Below are 18915 nucleotides of genomic sequence, written 5' to 3' on the forward strand. Positions count from 1 at the left end.
CACTTTCGCGCTCTTGAAGAATAAAGATATATAAATAAACCACTTCACGCATTAACGGAAGATCTAATCAGGAGGCCCTTCACGACGAGTATAATGATCATCTTATTCAGAGTGACATCTAGTAATGATGTAGGATAAAGACACGGGTTTCTGTATTAGAAACTGAGATTCACTCAACACGCTACTCGCTCAGCTTACCTCTGCATAGAAGTTTATGTCTGCGTGCGCATAAAAATATAAGAGGGCCTTTAAAATCGTTATAAGCTTTGGTAGGAAGGCTATTATAGCAGCTCAATTGGCGGGTCATTAAAATCAGTGACAGCCGAAACTTAGTTTTTGTTAGTGTGCAAAATAGCGAATAGAAGCGCCGACAGCAATGCCGCGCACCCCCCCGCCGCCATCGGCGCGCGCGCATGCGGCGAGCACGTGCCCGCTGCGTGCTCCGCGCTCCTGGCCCCGAAACACGTTCCAAACTGTGCGGAAGACACATACTCTAGCTGCTATCTAGCGGCCTGCTTTGGGCTCTATTCTTGTATGTGTTTTAAAACCCGAGCACATACCGAGATAATCAAGAGCAAACAATCATATGGAAATTGGATCAAATTGGTATTGAATTATTGCCGCCGAGTGTATGCTTTATTTCAATGGGAAATAATTTTATATAATTATACTACATATAGACAGTAGAGTTGATAAATTTGTTGTAAAAAATATTGTGGATTGATATAAAATAATTTAATTACGACTTTCAGTCTTTTAATTGCCTTGTCTGATGAAATCTTTCAGGAATGTAATAATACTTGTGAATTTCTGTTTTTGACTCTACATCAAAAAACTCATTCATTGCAACATTAAATGGAAGGAAACTATGGAGTAGGGTCTATTTCAAACTACATATTCTTAAATAACATACACTACACTTTTTTTAGAACAATGTAAAGATGATGCCTGTCTATCCAGTGACAGTGACTTTTTTTATTCCTAGAATGGTTGCAATGTTGAATTGCATCGATGGTGGGTTTAATTGTTACATTGTTTGATTTGTCTGAATGCACTGCAATGCAATGTTATTCAACAATTCGTTATAAATGTACTTACTAATGCAAGTGCATACTATAGGGATATCTCGGTAGTTGAGGTACTTCGGGTTAATACTCGAAATTTGAAGCCTCTGGTTTTCTGAAACTTTTTTTTAAATAAAAGTTATTATTTTTATTAACTACTGTTGATTAATATTTTTGATACATGCTGACTTTACTTCCTCGTCTTGCTGTACTATGTTTTTCTAACAATTCCTCGTCGAGACCTTTCTAATGAGCCTAAACTCAATATGTTATAGTGTTTTTCCATCCAGCTCCATGTACCTACTTGCCTAGTACTAATATTACTGCATAAAATAGGTGTACTATTGTTATTGCATTGTCATCGGAATTATGGAAGGACGCCAAATTTCAACTCAATTAGATATCTGAAAGTGGTCGTTTAACTTACAAGATTGGAGTAAAAATATAATTAAATAATAATAATATATTAAATTAAGCCATTGAAAAGTGGGTGCTTGTAGTGGTATATTGTATTCCCATACCTCTGTCATACTTGGATCGGGGACCATTTGGAATTATTTACATACCTATATGAAAAACCACCCATCTAATGCAATCTTTCTTAGCACCACAAAAAATGCTGCCATGCCTGTTTTTTTAGATAAGTTTTTGATAATTACTACAAGTTTCACTTGATGATTGTTTTGTATCAATAAAACACATCAACCACCCTTGTATAATAGCAGCGCACATTATACTCGTACCGCGGGGTTGGCATGCCGGGCTGGCGCCAGAGTGGGGTGCCGGCGCGTAGCGTGCAGACGGTGACGTCACGGGGAAAAACGGCCGGTCCTCTCCCTCACCTACATATTAGAATGGACTACTCAACTGACCCGCCGCGTAAGGTTTCCTTAAAACCTAGACGGCCTGATAGGTTCTACTAGGTTACCTATAAATTTTAAAGTATGAATAGCAAAAAGGTAGAGCCTAAACTTAATATACCTCGACAACGGTAGGGGAACCCAGGAGGGAATTTTTGTGGTTACTCGAGCGTGTCAGATTAAGATATGAGTGATATTTTGCTACCCGTGATTCTATGACTTTTAGCCATCTATGTATGTCCGTTGATTGATAGGGGGTTACAAAATGGTTAAGTAGATTGTGAATTTGGTCATTTAAGCCCAAGTTAATGCTATTAAGTACTTAATATGACAATTATTTGTGCGCAGTTTACGACGGTTACAATGTGAAAACGGGTTTCGAAATTGTAACTGTCAGGTTAAGGAACGCATTTCCTTAATTAAGTAACAGCACAATTATACCACCAATAGCGCAATTAGATCACTGGATAATAATACGATATATAACCATATTTTTCCTATCATCTGATCAATACGATTCCAATAGGTATCAACGACGCTCGAATAACTCCAAATTTAGCATCTTCAGCTAATTTAGCACCTACCACAATATTTAAAATCGGTAGGTATGTTCTGTATTATGAGCCCCAAGGTTACATTCTCCCTCTTTTCCCACACTGCAGCAACGCTGCTGCAGACGCAGTCCAAAAGTAATATTCCTTATAATATAATCCCAAGACATCGTAACTTTTACAACACATTTGGTGTTGTAGCGGAGTGGTGTTAACGGAATCGGTATAAACAATTTCAGCCCCAATGATTAATTAGCATTAATTACGATTGCACCGATTCCGATTTATACGTTAATACGTTGCGAATAACATACTAAGAATTATAAAGTTATAAGTATGCAGAATAATATCTGCACCTTAGTATCTCAACCTAGCCATACCTTGTATAATCTTGTTGATATGCGACAGGAGTCTAATAATCTGGAAGTCACCGAGCGAAGCAAATCAAAGCACTTGGAACTGATTGCGCAAATAAACAGAATAATTAGACGCTTTACGTCGTTCCTGATCAGTTCCACGTAGGTGCGCATAAGTAAATTGTCAGCTCATGTTCCCAGTATGAGATGATGAGAGGGGACTGACATCCGCACTGATTGGATTGGCCTTGGTCGTGGCATCATCGGGAAGGGCCTACTGCTTTACTGACGCTGATAGCGTAACGCGCTGTTCTCGCTTCGTGCAACCGTGTGAAAATTGTACGGTATGCAATTAAAATCGTCTCGCTTTCGATTTGATTAAAATATCTAACGCACTTTGTAATGAATAATATAGCAGAATTACATCAACTTGGTGGGTTCCTAACTACAAATAACAGGAGGCAGTATGTATCAAAATGATAACATTGTTGTTATGAGTTTGATATATTCCCTAACATGTAAGAATTGCTATTTAAATTATGCTTCTGGCGTCTCTTTTTGGAGAATCGTCGGTTAGCAGCCAGACGCAGTGGAATTAATGTAAAAATCTGTCGCAGCTGTAAGTATTAACTTCCGGCAAAACAAGGCCGCGTTATTCAGCTACCGTGACGCGCTATTGTGCCCTCGGGCTCAATCTTCATTCACGGCTCACAAACAGTTCGATCTACTAAACGTATCCCTCTTCACTCATATCCACTTAAATGAACCCGTACCCCATACCATTTAAAGTAAAACTCGCTTGCGTAGATACATTTCAATCTAGGTATTTCTTACATACAAATGGATTGCATATTGTGTTTATCTATATAGGTACCTTTTTTTGGGGAAAGTGGAAAGCACGTACTACTTGCCTGTATTTTCAATGCTCTATGGACAAGGTCAAATCGGTCTTAATGATGTTATACTCTTAATTCTACGTGATGACCCAGGAGAAAAGCTAAAGCTTCTGTATAAATTTTTACTACGTTCGGGTTTTGTTAGTATTAGAAATATTTTATACAAAAAAATTAATATCTAGGTAGTTAATTAACATAATATTTAGATAAGTACTATCACACTGAACTCATCAGATACTCATTCAACCCTTAAGCGACATACACTAACTAGGATATTTTTAGTATTGGCAGCGTCACGTGCACGTGCGTTAGTGAGCGGCGCGGGCGGTGCTAGGGGCACCTCTAATATAGTAGCGCCCGTCCGTTGGCAAGCCGACCGCTTGTAAATATTATCTCTGGAACTTGTATACAAACATTTTAACCGATGTAACCCGACGTGATTCGTAACAAAATTTGAATTGAAAGAATTATATCAGTAAACAAATCTTGATTTTTATTAACGCTTTTTTCAAAGAAGTTTCTTCTATTTCCACGTGTTCCACGACTGTCTCTGGACTCTGGTTTTTTGATATGTAGTTTGTTCCGTGATAAATTTAGACATACCTCCTAATTTCTTCATATTGATCCGATCATAATAAAAAATGATAGTGTCTGTTCGTAAAGAGAAGAGTAGTGGAATGTATTGGGTCTTGGGTCCCATACATTCCACAACTCTTCTGTTTCCGCACAGACTCTAGCTGAGAAGCCGCTTTAAGAGCAGGTAGAGGAGGGTAAATTTACAGATTCTGTCAAATTGCCCCAATACACACACAAACACAGTTCACACATACCATCTTAATTTACTGTAACATGTCAGTGACCCCTGTGCTGTTTTGAGTTTGGTATTAAACACTGGCCTCCTTTGACGAAACCAAACTGTTAGAGCCTTCGAGCAACACCGGCTAAGCTTTCCTTTGTAACAAGACAGAAATATCAAGGTTTTATATAGGTAGCTTTCCTTGTCTGTTCATGTCATAAGTGACCCTTTATTCACACTAATTGTCTCCCAACAATATCTTGCATGGTACTCGTCTGAAAAGCTCTCTATTATATCACTATGGTATGGAATATTATTTCCGATGTTTGATTGTTTATTGCGCGGATTACGCCATAATTCAAATTCGGCGAATTATCAAAACGGTCTCCGATCTAACTCATCCTAAGCAAACGGCTTTTTCAAAAGTTTAGAATGTTTTAACTCTTGTGGACATATTGCGATCAGTCAAATGAAAATTTCGCATCTCAACCATACATAGAACGAACATTTTTCGAAAGTTACCACGGGTTAAGGATAGGTTACCCAAGGCTGTCACAATAAGACGGTGAGCGAATTTATATGGAGCGAGCCCCTTAATTATCTATTTCTCACCTTAAATGGCTTTGCCCTTCATCAATTACTCCTCTTCAAACGAGCCGGTCAACTCGTAGAGTTACTTACGTAAGATTAGTTTTTGACATCTTCCATTTAGGTATTTTTTTTTTGACTTCGATTTCAAACCGAATGGGTAGTGATAGTGACCTACCATCAATAACCCAGCGCTAAATAGTTAGTGACGCTAATACATTCATAAGTAGACAAACAAATCGAATTGCCCACATCTGTTGTCAGAGTTGTCACAAACTTTGCGCCGTAATCTGAAACCTAAGTGCTAAATCATTCTAATCCGGCTGGATCAATTTCGCGTAATAACATTTTAAGATGGGGTCTTCCTGATTCGCTGCTCGAGGATGTAAGTAGTTATCGTTCGCGTAACACCAGGAGTAACTACGTGGGTACTTATTTATGCATATGTATAACGTTTTTATTATTGGTTATGAAGACTTCAGTCAAGTTCAGTCAAATACCAGATGCGCTTTTTAGTGATATTACATTATTTTTAAGTCTAAAGTATACGTGTCAATTTGTTGCTGCTTTATGCGAGCGAAGCTAAGCGAAGTTTTTAGGGTGTTACCACACCAATCAATCGATGGCATCGATCGACGTCGACATGGAACAGTCTACGTCCATCGATAGTTTCTACCCAGAAAAGTCAATCGATCGATTGGTGTGGTAACACCCTTACATACAACATGGATCTTTTAGCTCAGCGAAGTGTCAAGCATTTGCAATTTAAAATACAAATTTTATTTGCTCGATTTCGGAGGTCTGCGTTCAGGACTCCACGCTCGCGTTCGCGGCTTCGCCCGCGATTCACGCGCATAGTCTGGAGGGGGCTTAAGGTTTTTTAGTGATTGATAAATTTGATAACTTGATAAGTTTGCTACTTTTGTTTGTTCCTTTCGTAATGGTGAACTCGTTTGTCTCGTTTGCAATGAAAAAATATTATCTGATTCTTTGTATATTATGTTTACTAAAGGATGTTTTTTTAGAGGTTTGGTTTTTAAATTGGTCACACTGTTTCTAGTGATAGTTAATTTAACAGCGACGGGATATTTGTGGTCAGTACGTTTTGCCATTTTCACAATGAACAGACCTTCAGAACAACGATTAAAAATTGTGTAAATTTATTTTGAAAATCATGGTTCAGTTCACCAGCTTGACCCACGTTTTCAATGCAAAATTTTGTTCGGTGATGAGGCTCAATTTTGGTTGAACGGCTACGTCAATAAGCAAAATTGCCGAAATTGGAGTGAAGAAACCTTTGTTGAGACGCCGTTACATCCATTGAAAGTCACTGTTTGCTGGTGCGCTTTATGGGCAGGAGGAATCATTGGCCCATATTTTTTTAAAGAAGATACCGGTCAGAACGTTGCCGTCAATGGCGTCAATGGAGACCGGTATAAAGCCATGATTGCCAACTTTTTTGTTCCTCAGTTGAATGGTATTGATGTGGCAGAGCTGTGGTTTCAACAAGATGGTGCAACATGCCACATAGTGCGTGACACCATCAATTTATTGCGGGAAACATTCGATGAGCGCATAATTTCCCGTAACTGGATTACTTTCTTTGGGGATATGTGAAATCACAGGTCTACGCAGATAAGCCTTTGACAATGGACCACTTGGAAGCCAACATTCGCCGCGTTATTGCCAATATACGGACCCGGTTGTTCGAAAAAGTGGTCGAAAGTTGGACTTCCCGATTACGCTTCATTCGAGCCAGCCGTGGCGCCCATATGCCCGAAATCATTTTTAAGAACTAATGCATGCATATGCATAAGAATATCTTTTAAATAAAATCAATACCATGACAATCAAATTATTTTTTTGTTTTAATTTATTTTGAATTCGTATACCTATAAAAAAATCTCTCTTTATTATTGTGTATACAGACACAGACACTAATTTAAGAAGTTGGAAAAGTTGGTTGGAAGTGCGAATCGTTCTTGCCCACCGAGGGTTCCGTATAAATTTAACTTATGTTTTTATGAAAAAAATTGAGTTTACGATTTCTCCATAGATCAATGGATATAGTGTATAAATTTAGATTTCCTTGATGTTTTGCGGCATAATCGGTCGTATATTTTTACGTTGATTTAAAAGTTAGATTTTTTCACAGCTTCATAGGACCCTAGACCTGAGGTCCCTAGGTCTTAATTTCAACTCAATATCTCCACGCGTTCCCGAGATTAAGAGTCTTGAACTCTTGACAGACGGACGGATGGACAGACGGATGGACGGACAACAAAGTGAAGGGTTCCGATTTTTCCTTTTGAGGTACGGAACCCTAAAAAGTAAAGAAAATACATATTTCGATTGAGAACCTTATAAAACTATTATTAGTTTTTATGAATATTTCATGAACTAGTGTACAGATTTACTTCAAATATGCCATCCTTAACTATGACCAATTAACCTGCATATCACTCAGGTATACCTAGGTACCAGTGACTCATTTTTATTACACCTAACTGTGTTGTAGACACTATGTAACTAACATGTTTGGTTTGTACGTTTGAGCTACAGTACCTAATTTTTATGACGCCGCCGTTGCTAAATATGACCTCATTGTTTGGAATGATTATAAACACTAGTTAAAAATTGGTAAAGACCATGCCGGGCAATGCTCAGTATAGGGTTCCGTAATTATCCGTACGCTCTATTAAATTAGTACCAAATATCATGTACAGTAAGCTGCAGATATAAATGACCCCTCCCCCCCCTGCATAAAAACTAGTTTGCAAAAATTTTATTGCAAACACAATTAGGTATCACAAAATTCATAGGTACGTGGAAATTTAACATTTCCGGTATATGTAAGTAGAGTTAAATATAGAAAGTTGATTTTGAACGTGAATATTAAATCTTTATTTTTGATGCCATGAAAATAACACGCAAAAATATAGCTGAAATTTTGCCAAGAAAACACACTAACTTATTAAAAATCTGGTCAAGTGCCAATATAGACATATTAGTTGCGCAAAGGTTCCATAATATTTAAATATTAGACTAAACGCTAAATATCAAAACAAAAGATTACGAAAATTTAAATTTCAGATAAGTATTTTGTAGTAGTACATAGTATCTAGACACGCGGCAGCGTGTCAAGCCAAGTTCAAGCAAAGGAACTGGCTAGCCAGCGCCAAGTGTAATATTACACGAACCACTTGGTGCCACTTTTGACCCTTCTATAACTCGAAACATCTTTAACGTAAACACATAAAACTACGTGTGTTTAATTATATCCATAAGAACATCTAGAAGCCCAAATTTCATGAAGCTAGCTCAAACGGTTATAAAGATATGAAGGTCAAAAAGTCGTAAATTTTAAGACTGACTGACAGACTTATAGTACCTAAACCTAACCTACTTCCAGATGACCTAGAAGGATGAAATTTGGAATCCAGCTCAGTTATTGTGTGAAAGCGTAGGAAAAAATCTAAAAATAAAAAAAGTTATAAAATAGGGTGGGTCCCCATACAAAACAAACATTTTTTATTGTGATTCACATATAAGTACCTAAACCTAACCTACTTCCAGATGACCTAGAAGGATGAAATTTGGAATCCAGCTCAGTTATTGTGTGAAAGCGTAGGAAAAAATCTAAAAATAAAAAAAAATAAAAAAATAGGGGGGGACCCCATACAAAAAAACCATTTTTTATTGTGACTGACATATAAGTACCTAAACCTAACCTACTTCCAGATGACCTAGAAGGATGAAATTTGGAATCCAGCTCGGTTATTGTGTGTAAGCGTAGGAAAAAATCTCAAAACAAAAAAAAGTTAATAAATAGGGGGGGTCCCCATACAAATTTCTTTTTTAGTGTGACTGACATATAGTACCTTAACCTAACCTACTTCCAGATGACCTAGAAGGATGAAATTTGGAATCCAGCTCGGTAATTGTGTGCAAGCGTAGGAAAAAATCTAAAAATAAAAAAAGTTAAAAATAGGGGGGGTCCCCATACAAAAAACCTGTAATACGCGCTAAACAACCGGCCAACGGTGTGTCGTTGGCGGCGCGCGGCACCACATAATTAATACAAAGAACAGAAGTAAAAAACATGCAGCGGAAACACAAGAAAAAACATTAAATCTCAATACCTGCCTAGTTTTCTTTACAAAAAGTATTGATATCACATCAAAAACATAAATGTAAAAAAGGAGAGCCAAGTTCAATACAAAAATTATGCTTGGCTGTGGGGTTCGCCGCAAAAAGAATGGAGATCTAAATGAGGGCCAAGTTCTATGCAAAATCCAAATATGTATTTATAGGAACAAAATAACATTATAAACAAGTATTAAACTCTATTTCTTTGCTTTATTGGATACCTATAACAATAGCTGTTATTTAAAAAAAATGTGAGATCTTAAAGTAGGTTAGATTTGGCTTGGCCAGTTTTTATCAGAATTACAAAATATATATGTTGAATAACTTTATAAAATGACTGATGTAATGAAAACTGGCCAAGTCAAATCTAACCTGCTTTAAGATCTCGCATTTTTTTTAAATAACAGCAATTGTTATAGGTATCCAATAAAGCAAAGAAATAGAGTTTAATACTTGTTTATAATGTTATTTTGTTCCTATAAATACATATTTGGATTTTGCATAGAACTTGGCACTCATTTAGATCTCCATTATTTTTGCGGCGAACCCCACAGCCAAGCATATTTTTTGTATTGAACTTGGCTCTCCTTTTTTACATTTATGTTTTTGATGTGATTAGTATTAAACATACATTGTCAAACATATTACAGCTACACAATAGTCATTACACTAGACTTACATTTATTAAACAATACTTAATCTAACCTCCATCACTTAATATAAAGCTAAATTTAAATAGGTATTAAGCCCCAATAAACCAACCAAACTAAACAAAGCTTGTAGTGATACTATAGGTGGGTAGTCCCCACTGGGACGATATACATACTTAAATATTATTATGTGACATTCCAAGCGAAAAGGTACCTTATGATAATTTCTAACTTTCGGAGATATTATGTTTTGTAAAAAGTTGGATAATGCTAAATTTTTAGGGTTCCGTACCTCCTAGGAAAAAAGGAAACCCTTGTAGGATCACTCGTGCGTCTGTCACAGCCTATTTTCTCCGAAACTATACTGGGCCAATTAAGTTGAAAAATGGTACACACGTGTAAGTTTGTGACCCAAAGACGGGCATATAACGTAAACAAATGAATATAAAGCACGGGGGTACATTATGGAGGATAAATTTAAAAATTAATAAATAAGGTTTTTCAAACTATATCGTGTTAGGTACATATCAAATAGATCCCATGATGATAATTTCAAATACATATATGTACCTATATTTTTTTTTATAATTTTAGGATAAACAGTTTAGAAGCCAGGTATTCAAGAAAATAGGTAAAAAATGACTATCCCCCCATTTATCTCCGAAACTAAAATTAATTAAATAAAAAAAATATACTCAAAATGTCTTTACCTATAAATGTCAGGTAACCCTATCACTATCAGCCGGCCTAGCCGAGGTTACAATCGCTATCGCTTCGACAACGAAAACCATTATGTCTCTCTATCGCACTTCCATATTAGTGCGACAGTGACAGTTGCGTTTCGATCGCTACGGAGCGTAAGCGATCGGCATCTTGGCTACGCGGCCAGAAATGTGAATTGCTGAAAATATAGTATAGCTAATACTTACTCGTATTTGAGGTTATAGAACTCCAAAACCGCTTTATTTGTAAGATTATTATGACGAGGAATACGAAGAAACTGCCACAAATACAATTATTTGTGGGAGTTTCATGTTAACTTAATATTTTCAATTCATAAAAAGATGATTAACATGAATAACTGCGTCCATCATACGCTTAGTGGCCCAAATGTGGCGATAAAATGTAATTAAATTATTTTTCATATCTCATGCTCTGAAAGTGGGTCGTTGTTGTTCTAAAAGGTGCGCAGATATTGATACGTTTATGCTCTAGAGCAGAAAAGTGGTGTACTCCTCAGCGTCCCCGTCCCACGAACAACTGGGTGGAAACAAAATGGAAAAATAGTGTCTTTATTTCCTCGCCTGGAACAATTTGGTAATTGTTTAATTTTACTAATCCCACGTTGATCCTTTTTTTATAAAAAATGATGTAGTGAATTGTTAAAAACAAATTATTCTTGATTTCTTTCGTTGAATTCTATTAACTCGATTTCATAAGGCGGGAACCAAAAGGAATACACCAAAAATATTTTTTAATACAGTTGCTCAAAAAGTGCTACTTTACGTAGCTGTTTAGCGTGCGGAAAGTTGGTTATCTCGAACTAGTGCTTTTTACTTTTCCATTTTTTTTAAATTTATGCTTGTTCCAATTCACGACTACTTATTGATGAGTGTTAATATTACTTTCCTTTAAACGTCGTAATCAGCATAAAAACCTACCGTTAATGTAAGAATACGAAAAATATTACATATTTCATATTTAATTACTTACCTCTTCATGATTATAACACGTTTATTTTTTAATATTCAATATTGAAAATTCCGTTCTTAATAAGTTGACTGGAATGGATTAACGGAATAGCTGCCAAACGCCCATAGATATAATATACTTAAAGACGACGTCTAACCGAGCTGTCACTTTTACCACTTTTGTTTAGTGTACGATTAACAATGTTTTTCTTATTTTTTCGCAACTGTATTAAAAAACGTCGTTCGATACACGTGCGGAAATGTCATTCTTCACTCGTCCCGAGTCTTGCCACTCGCCTGCGGCTCGTGGCAAGATATCTCGGTACTCGTGAAGTAATGACATACCTTCCGCACTAGCATCGAAATGTACTATTTTTAAACCTTACACTTGCGTAAATGAGCAGAGGCAGGATCTTATACAGCCACAGTTAAACGTTTGTACGATATTAAATTGATTTTTAAAGTTATTCAGCACTATATTCATGAAAATAAAATAAAATACAAGATAAAAATTACTTATATTATTAACTAAATTGTTATTTAATATTTAAAATACTTTTATTATGTTATTACTTGGTGCGGCGAACCAAGGTCGCGGTGCGGTCCGGTAGTCTATTGCGGCTTTTAGAACGAAAAAGTATAAAATTAAAAAGTAAGAGGCAATCCCGCTGATTTTCATACTATAATGAACAAATCATTTTAAAATAACTGCAGTTTGTTGAAAAATGTGTGTTTTCGTAAATATTGCAATCTAAATGATTTTCGCTAGGGGTTATTAATCTTCACACATGTAAAGTCTCCGATTGCAAGTAAGTCCTAAGGAAAATAAATCATGGCCGTAGATCTATTAGGTACTTCCATTACTGATTTTGCGAAATTGCCTTGTCTTGTTTGGTTTCCTCGCATTCGATATGAAAAGTAGAGTGTTTAACTCGGGTGAAAGGCACCATTTCTGTCTCGGACTATTGGCGCTCTCACTGCGTTCGAGCGCCAAACTATCTCGACAGAAATGGGTGCCTTTCAACCCTTGGTTAACAATCTACTATTTTTTATTAACTATTATATTAGCAGAAATAATAGCACTTCAGCAGATGCTTAACTGTGAAATGAGAGCTAGTTTGTCAATGTTTTCCTAACAAAATTATAGGAACAGGGTTAAAATGTCCTGATCACATTATAGATAATTATGATTAAATATTTCATAGTCACGATGCTCAATTGTCGTGACTAGGTATGTGATAACTAGAAAATTATACACCGCGGAGTTTATTTTTGTTATGTCGAGATGACGGGAGGCGTGTCACTCATCGGCAAATAATTTGCACAGTAGTTCTTCAGCTACAGCGACCTTCACAATTGATTTAGACAAACTGCGCACATTGACTGCCCGCCTAACGTGTGTCGTCATAGGTACTTCTTGACTATATTTCTTATTAGCGCTCGCGCTTTGTTGTTATTGAAAATGCCAACATATGTAGATATCTACCAATATAGTTTGATCTCCGTTTGAGCACAATGCTTGTTTCACCTCTCAGAGTCAAGTTATACCAACTAGAATTGGTCTAAAATTGACTCTGGGTTTGAGCTGAATGGAGATATTGTGCCGATGTCGTGCTTTCGATTGTGGACATAAGCGTCACCTATTTGTAGCAAATATTGACATAGCCACAATGATAGGATAGGCTTGACCACAGGCGTGTCTGCAATACTTACTTACTCCTCTGGCGCAGCGTCCCAAAGTGTGTCTTGGCCTCCAACACGACTGCTCGCCACTGCTCCCGCCCGGCCCGGCCGGGCTGATTTTTGAATTTCGACCACTCCGTTTCGTGTATTTCGTTAAGTAATATCTCCAGTACTAGGCATTTAAATTATACGATTAGAATTGAAATCGAGTGGTCAATACCAATAGATTCCAAATTTCGAATGCTCGTATTTCAAGAATTAGCATTACGCCGTTTTCCACCGATTTTAGAGTGACGAAATCGAGCGATCGAAATTCAAAAATCGGCCCCCTGCCGTTTCTCGCCAGCAAACTGTCGCGAGTGTCTGCAATAAATAGGATAAATTATATAATTTGTAATGTTCGATAGGTGACTGAAACGAAGTGTACTAAAACAGTATAAAATGGTTCATTCGAGATTATTTCTTTAAGCGCCAACGACAGGAAAATAATTTAGAATTATTATTAGTATTTATACATGTAGCTATACTTACAATACATACCAAATAATGTATCCTGTTCCAATGGTTAACAATATCGAAATGAAATTATTGAACGATAGTAATATATCGCTATATCGCCACTTTGTCTCTCACTTTGTATTGGTGTCGAATCCAGAATCTTCATGTATCCAGAATGTAACGTAACTACACAGTTTTAGAGTTTAATGTTAATGGCACCCTCACCAACGACGAGTTTTTGATTACAACTCATCAGCTAAATTGATATAGGCATTGCCAATTGATTAAATATATCCAAGTTTAGTTTCCATTTTCAACGTCTAAGGAAGTTTAAGTCCAGATTAGCCTAACGGCTAATAATTTTTAACTTATCTTATGTAGCAAAAATCCTAACTGTACCTTACTTTGTTATAGTTGTTTCGAAGGCATTTCGAAAATCAGCTAGAAGTTAAGCCACAAAATTAGGTCTACAAATTATTTATGTGGAACGGAAAGGGCTGGCATTACGCAAAAGTCGCAAATGTAAATAGTTCCATCTCTTCACTGTATAAGTTTGGATGCCGGGGGATATATTTGCAAGTTTGCCTCATGCGTTCACGAGTGCGTGCTATTTATAAAAGAGCCGAAATACCCACGACATGGTAGCGTAGCGCTAACCACGGCATGAAGCGAGCCCCCGTTCAGCTTGCCAATCGGGACGTCATCAGCTGCGTGACGTCTCCAGCGCTGGATGGAGGTCGAATAACATTATTATACATACATACATACATACCTACAATGGTTTATTTGTTTGTTTCAGAAACCACAAATGCGGCCGATGATAGCCGAGTATGACCCAAAGAAAAAAGGAGTCAGGACTGACTTATCAGATATCGTTATGGTCAAGTAAGTTAAAACAGTTCCTTTACAAATTTGATCCTCAAAATTTTCATAAATATTTCATTATTTTGCTAGTAATATTCAACTGTTCGTTGAAGATCCTATCACTTAGTGATTTTAATACAACTACATGGCTTTACCGTCACTAGACTACTAATTACATTTCATTGAAGTTTATGACTGAATGCTTTGTATTTATTTAGGAGGTGAATAAAAATGGCATGCTTCACAGCTTAACCTCATACTTGTCCAAACATCACGATGGAGTTGAGTTTTAAAACTTAATAATAATAAAAATTTTGTTCAACAGGACAATGAAAAGAAAATTTTATTTTAAAAATGCTATAAAATCGAGGTTAATTTACGTAACTCGGTAATAGTTATTACAGAATTAGAGCTATAATAACTACGCCCTGGTGCACTCATAGAGCACAAGGCATGTAAGGCGCGGGCTTTATGTTTCTCATCTTTAATAATGATTTCACAATGTTTTGTTGTTAAAATGGTATTTTATATTGTATGTTGATTGTTAAGTACTTGCTCCTTAAAACGAGCTAATAATGCTCGACGCCGTTCGGAGACGTTCCGGGAAGCCGTGCGCTGCTTCACGAGGTTAAAGTCGGTCTCCGACCTTGACCATCTCGCTATGGACTCTTACACCGGTACATCATTCCATTTTATGGTTTCCATTTTGTTTTTCTAATTTGTTTTGTTTGGTAATGGTAAAATTTTGATACTTAACGATGGGAGTGGCCGCCTCTGGCGCGTCTGCGCAGGCGCATACGGCGGCGCAGCCGCCCCGGCGCTCTGCGGGCAGACAATCGGCTTTCATACTCATACAATCTGAGGTTATCAATTTTTAGGTACTTTGATTGAATGGCTTGAGCCCCGTATTACTATGCTAAACTCATGAATTTACAACGATATGGAATGAAAATTGTCAAATTGGGAGTTTCTCGGAAAAAGATTCAGAAACCTGAAATAGAGATTTTGCCTCATAGCTAGCTAATCACCTTTCCGTATTAGTGCGACAGAGTAACATTAGCCTTTCGTTCGCTACGGTGCAAAATGATATTTAAAAAAATTAGGCTATTATAAATTAGAGCTTTGCACAACCGTATCTATCCGGGGTTATATCACAAATGAATGCTCCTGTTTTATATTTTAGATGCTGAAAAGTCCCTTAAATAATATGCCAAAAAATCACAAATTATTCTTTGTATGACGTTAGTTCGACGGATATCTTGATTTTATGTTCCTGATCCGTTATTTTTTTGGGAATTTCAAAAAACACTAATTTTTATTCTATATCTTCGTAATTTCTGATGAGAATTCGTAATCTCAAATCGTAAGCTAGTATTACAATACAAAAGCCATTTTGATAAAAAAAATGATTACTTCGATTTGTATGTGTATAAGAGCCATTTTCAGCCCACAGTGGCGGCCCTCCATGCGCCATCTCTATTCAGGCTCGGGATTGGCTCTAACAAGAGATTTGTACAAATTTGATTTAGCTTTATATCTCTAATTTTCATTATTTTATTTCCATCCGAGATAAAGAATTTTAATTAACTTATAGTAAGCTTCAGTCTGTCTTAATTAAACAGTCATTTATTTATATTTCAATTTTACATTCCAATATCAAAATAATGTACCTAATTCATAATGTAAAGCTGTATTGAATTTAATGTTGGAGCCACATGTCTGTAAATGCCGAGTCTTAACAGAGTGAAACGCATACGAAAAGTAATTAATATTATTATATTAGAGACCATAATGAATGTATCACACTATACACAACGACACTGACACACGATAACGCAGCTCTAGTAACACATTTTTTTTTCCGACTGTACACATTTTTAACTTCAAGTAATAGCCACAATAGCCAGTAACAGATCTCTCGACACGCGGTCGCGACAACACACATTTCTACATTCTTACCGATCATAAATCAGCTTCAAAGTGTGGCGCTTTACTTGTTCTAGCTATCACATCATATTCCTATGGTTACTTGTTTCATTTGTATTTAAATACTACACTCTTATTAATACTCACTCCTAACGTCATCAACTCGCATACAGTATTATTTAGTAAGTATGTCATGTTCAATTAAACTGGCTATAACAGAATTGTGAAATGTTTGACAGGTATAAAGTTGACCCTAATGAAATTCCGGTGGAACAACAGGCGGGGTCCACCCTGCCTCTTATGGAAATACCGGGACGGGACATAGAGGCTGATGAAGACTACAATCCGTTTGAGCACCGAAAACTGGCGCACCCTACATCGTAAGTTTACACCCCGTGGTTCAATTCGTTATCATCCTTGCAAGCTATAATATTTTTACTAAAAATAATAACCAAAATTTAAAGAGTTTTACACGTCAAATTGATTTGACATTTCTCATTTTCAGAGATCTGGATACACTTATCCATTTACTGAAAGGGTCGCTCGGAAGCGGAATTTTAGCCATGCCCATGGCGTTTTTGCACGCCGGCCTGTACGTGGGGCTCTTCGCCACGTTCCTGGTGGGAGGCGTCTGCACGTACTGCGTGCATGTGTTGGTGAAGACCGCGCACGAGTTGTGCCACAGGATGCAGAAGCCTTCGCTAGGCTTCGCCGAGACGGCCGAGGCGGCTTTCTTGGCCGGGCCTCCGGCGGCACATAAGTTTTCGAGACTAGCCAAGTAGGTTTTATCCATAGAATTAGCGTGAGCGAATTCTAGATCTATGGTTTTATCCGTGTGATAAGAGTACTATTTGTCCGTTTTATACTTGTTTTATAAGAGTACTATTTGAATATTATCAAGACAGTTCATGTCAATCAGGATTTCATGTCGTCTCCTTCGAACAGTATAGTTAACCTAAGCATAGATATTAAATTCCTTGCTTTGATATTCACAACTAATGAAGCTCTGTGAGCCACGAGAACCTTGTTTAATTAAGATCGAAATTAGTGCAAAATTCAAAATAATGACGACTTTGAAGGTAAAAATAACAACGATCATTTTTATAGCCAGTTTTAAATTTTCGCGGCTTTTGAGCATTAACATATACTCGGATTTAGTGAGTAAGAGTTATTGGCAGCGAAAGAAATATCATGCCCTCTAGTTTGACAGCTGAAATAGATGGCGCTGAGTTGTGTGTATTATGGCATTTATGGCAAAACCTAGTATTCTATACACATGAATAGGTTTTGTTTTTGGTATGTTGTCAGTAGCCAGCGCAGCGCTGTTAAACGTTTTTTTTAATTTCATCGCATTTCACGACTGCACGTGTTCTGTCATCTCGGGCGCACGCATGTGACAACTCTATGTATCGTGTGGATTGTAAAACGTTAACTGTTGACAAAGAGCTCCCTACCACGTAGTGTATGAAGCACGAATTAGTCGATCTGACTTTACTTATCGTATACATAATAAATTAAACTTTGGTCAACACTAATGCATTAAGTAAAACCGATTATATAGTCGCCTACAAAAGCATCAGTGATTTTACTATTTTATTCAATATATGTAATATATGTATTTTCTTTTTCAGAGCCATGGTGAACTGGTTCCTTGTGGTGGACTTATTAGGATGTTGCTGCGTGTACATAGTCTTTGTGGCAACAAATGTTAAGCAAGTAGCCGATTTTTACGCAAAGGGAACAGAATGGCACGATATGGATGTACGACTCTACATGCTTGCGACTCTACCTTTTCTAATTCTTATTAATCTCATCAGAAATTTAAAGTACTTGGCCCCGTTTTCTATGATTGCGAACTTATTGGTCGGCTGTGGGATGGGTATCACATTTTATTACCTGTTTCAAGAAATGCCTGAATCCAGTGAACGTGAAAATTTCGCTGGATTCGACAAACTGCCGACATTCTTTGGTACCGCTATTTTCGCTCTGGAGGGCATCGGTGTCGTGATGCCACTGGAGAACAACATGAAAACTCCCACTCATTTCATCGGCTGCCCTGGCGTGCTAAACATTGGGATGTTCTTTGTCGTGTCTCTATATGCTACAACTGGATTTTTCGGATATCTGAAATATGGACAAGACACTCAAGGAAGCATCACGCTTAATCTTCCTCAGGACGAATTGTAAGTATTATTTATACAGGGTGGAAAGATAATCGGGCCCTGGAGGGAGTTTCTTTTCAAAAATAAAGGAATGTCTCCTTTAAGTGAAATGAGCCAGCTTAAGGATTTAAGGTAGTTTCCCTCCAGGGCCCGACTTATCTTTCCACACTATATATATCCC

At 37.1% G+C, this 18915-nt stretch overlaps 1 protein-coding gene across 1 annotated transcript in view; it reads left to right on the forward strand.

The window, feature by feature from the left end:
• Positions 1-18915, forward strand: part of LOC134678943 (proton-coupled amino acid transporter-like protein CG1139) — a 50590-nt gene that overhangs the window by 26610 nt on the left and 5065 nt on the right. The window contains exons 2-5 of the mRNA XM_063537698.1: positions 14582-14667; positions 16812-16952; positions 17078-17350; positions 18204-18755. Of these exons, the coding sequence (XP_063393768.1) occupies positions 14582-14667; positions 16812-16952; positions 17078-17350; positions 18204-18755 (1052 nt within the window). The remainder of the gene's footprint in view (positions 1-14581; positions 14668-16811; positions 16953-17077; positions 17351-18203; positions 18756-18915) is intronic.

This window comes from Cydia fagiglandana, chromosome Z (assembly GCF_963556715.1).
Source record: "Cydia fagiglandana chromosome Z, ilCydFagi1.1, whole genome shotgun sequence".
NCBI classification, from domain to species: Eukaryota; Metazoa; Arthropoda; class Insecta; order Lepidoptera; family Tortricidae; genus Cydia; species Cydia fagiglandana.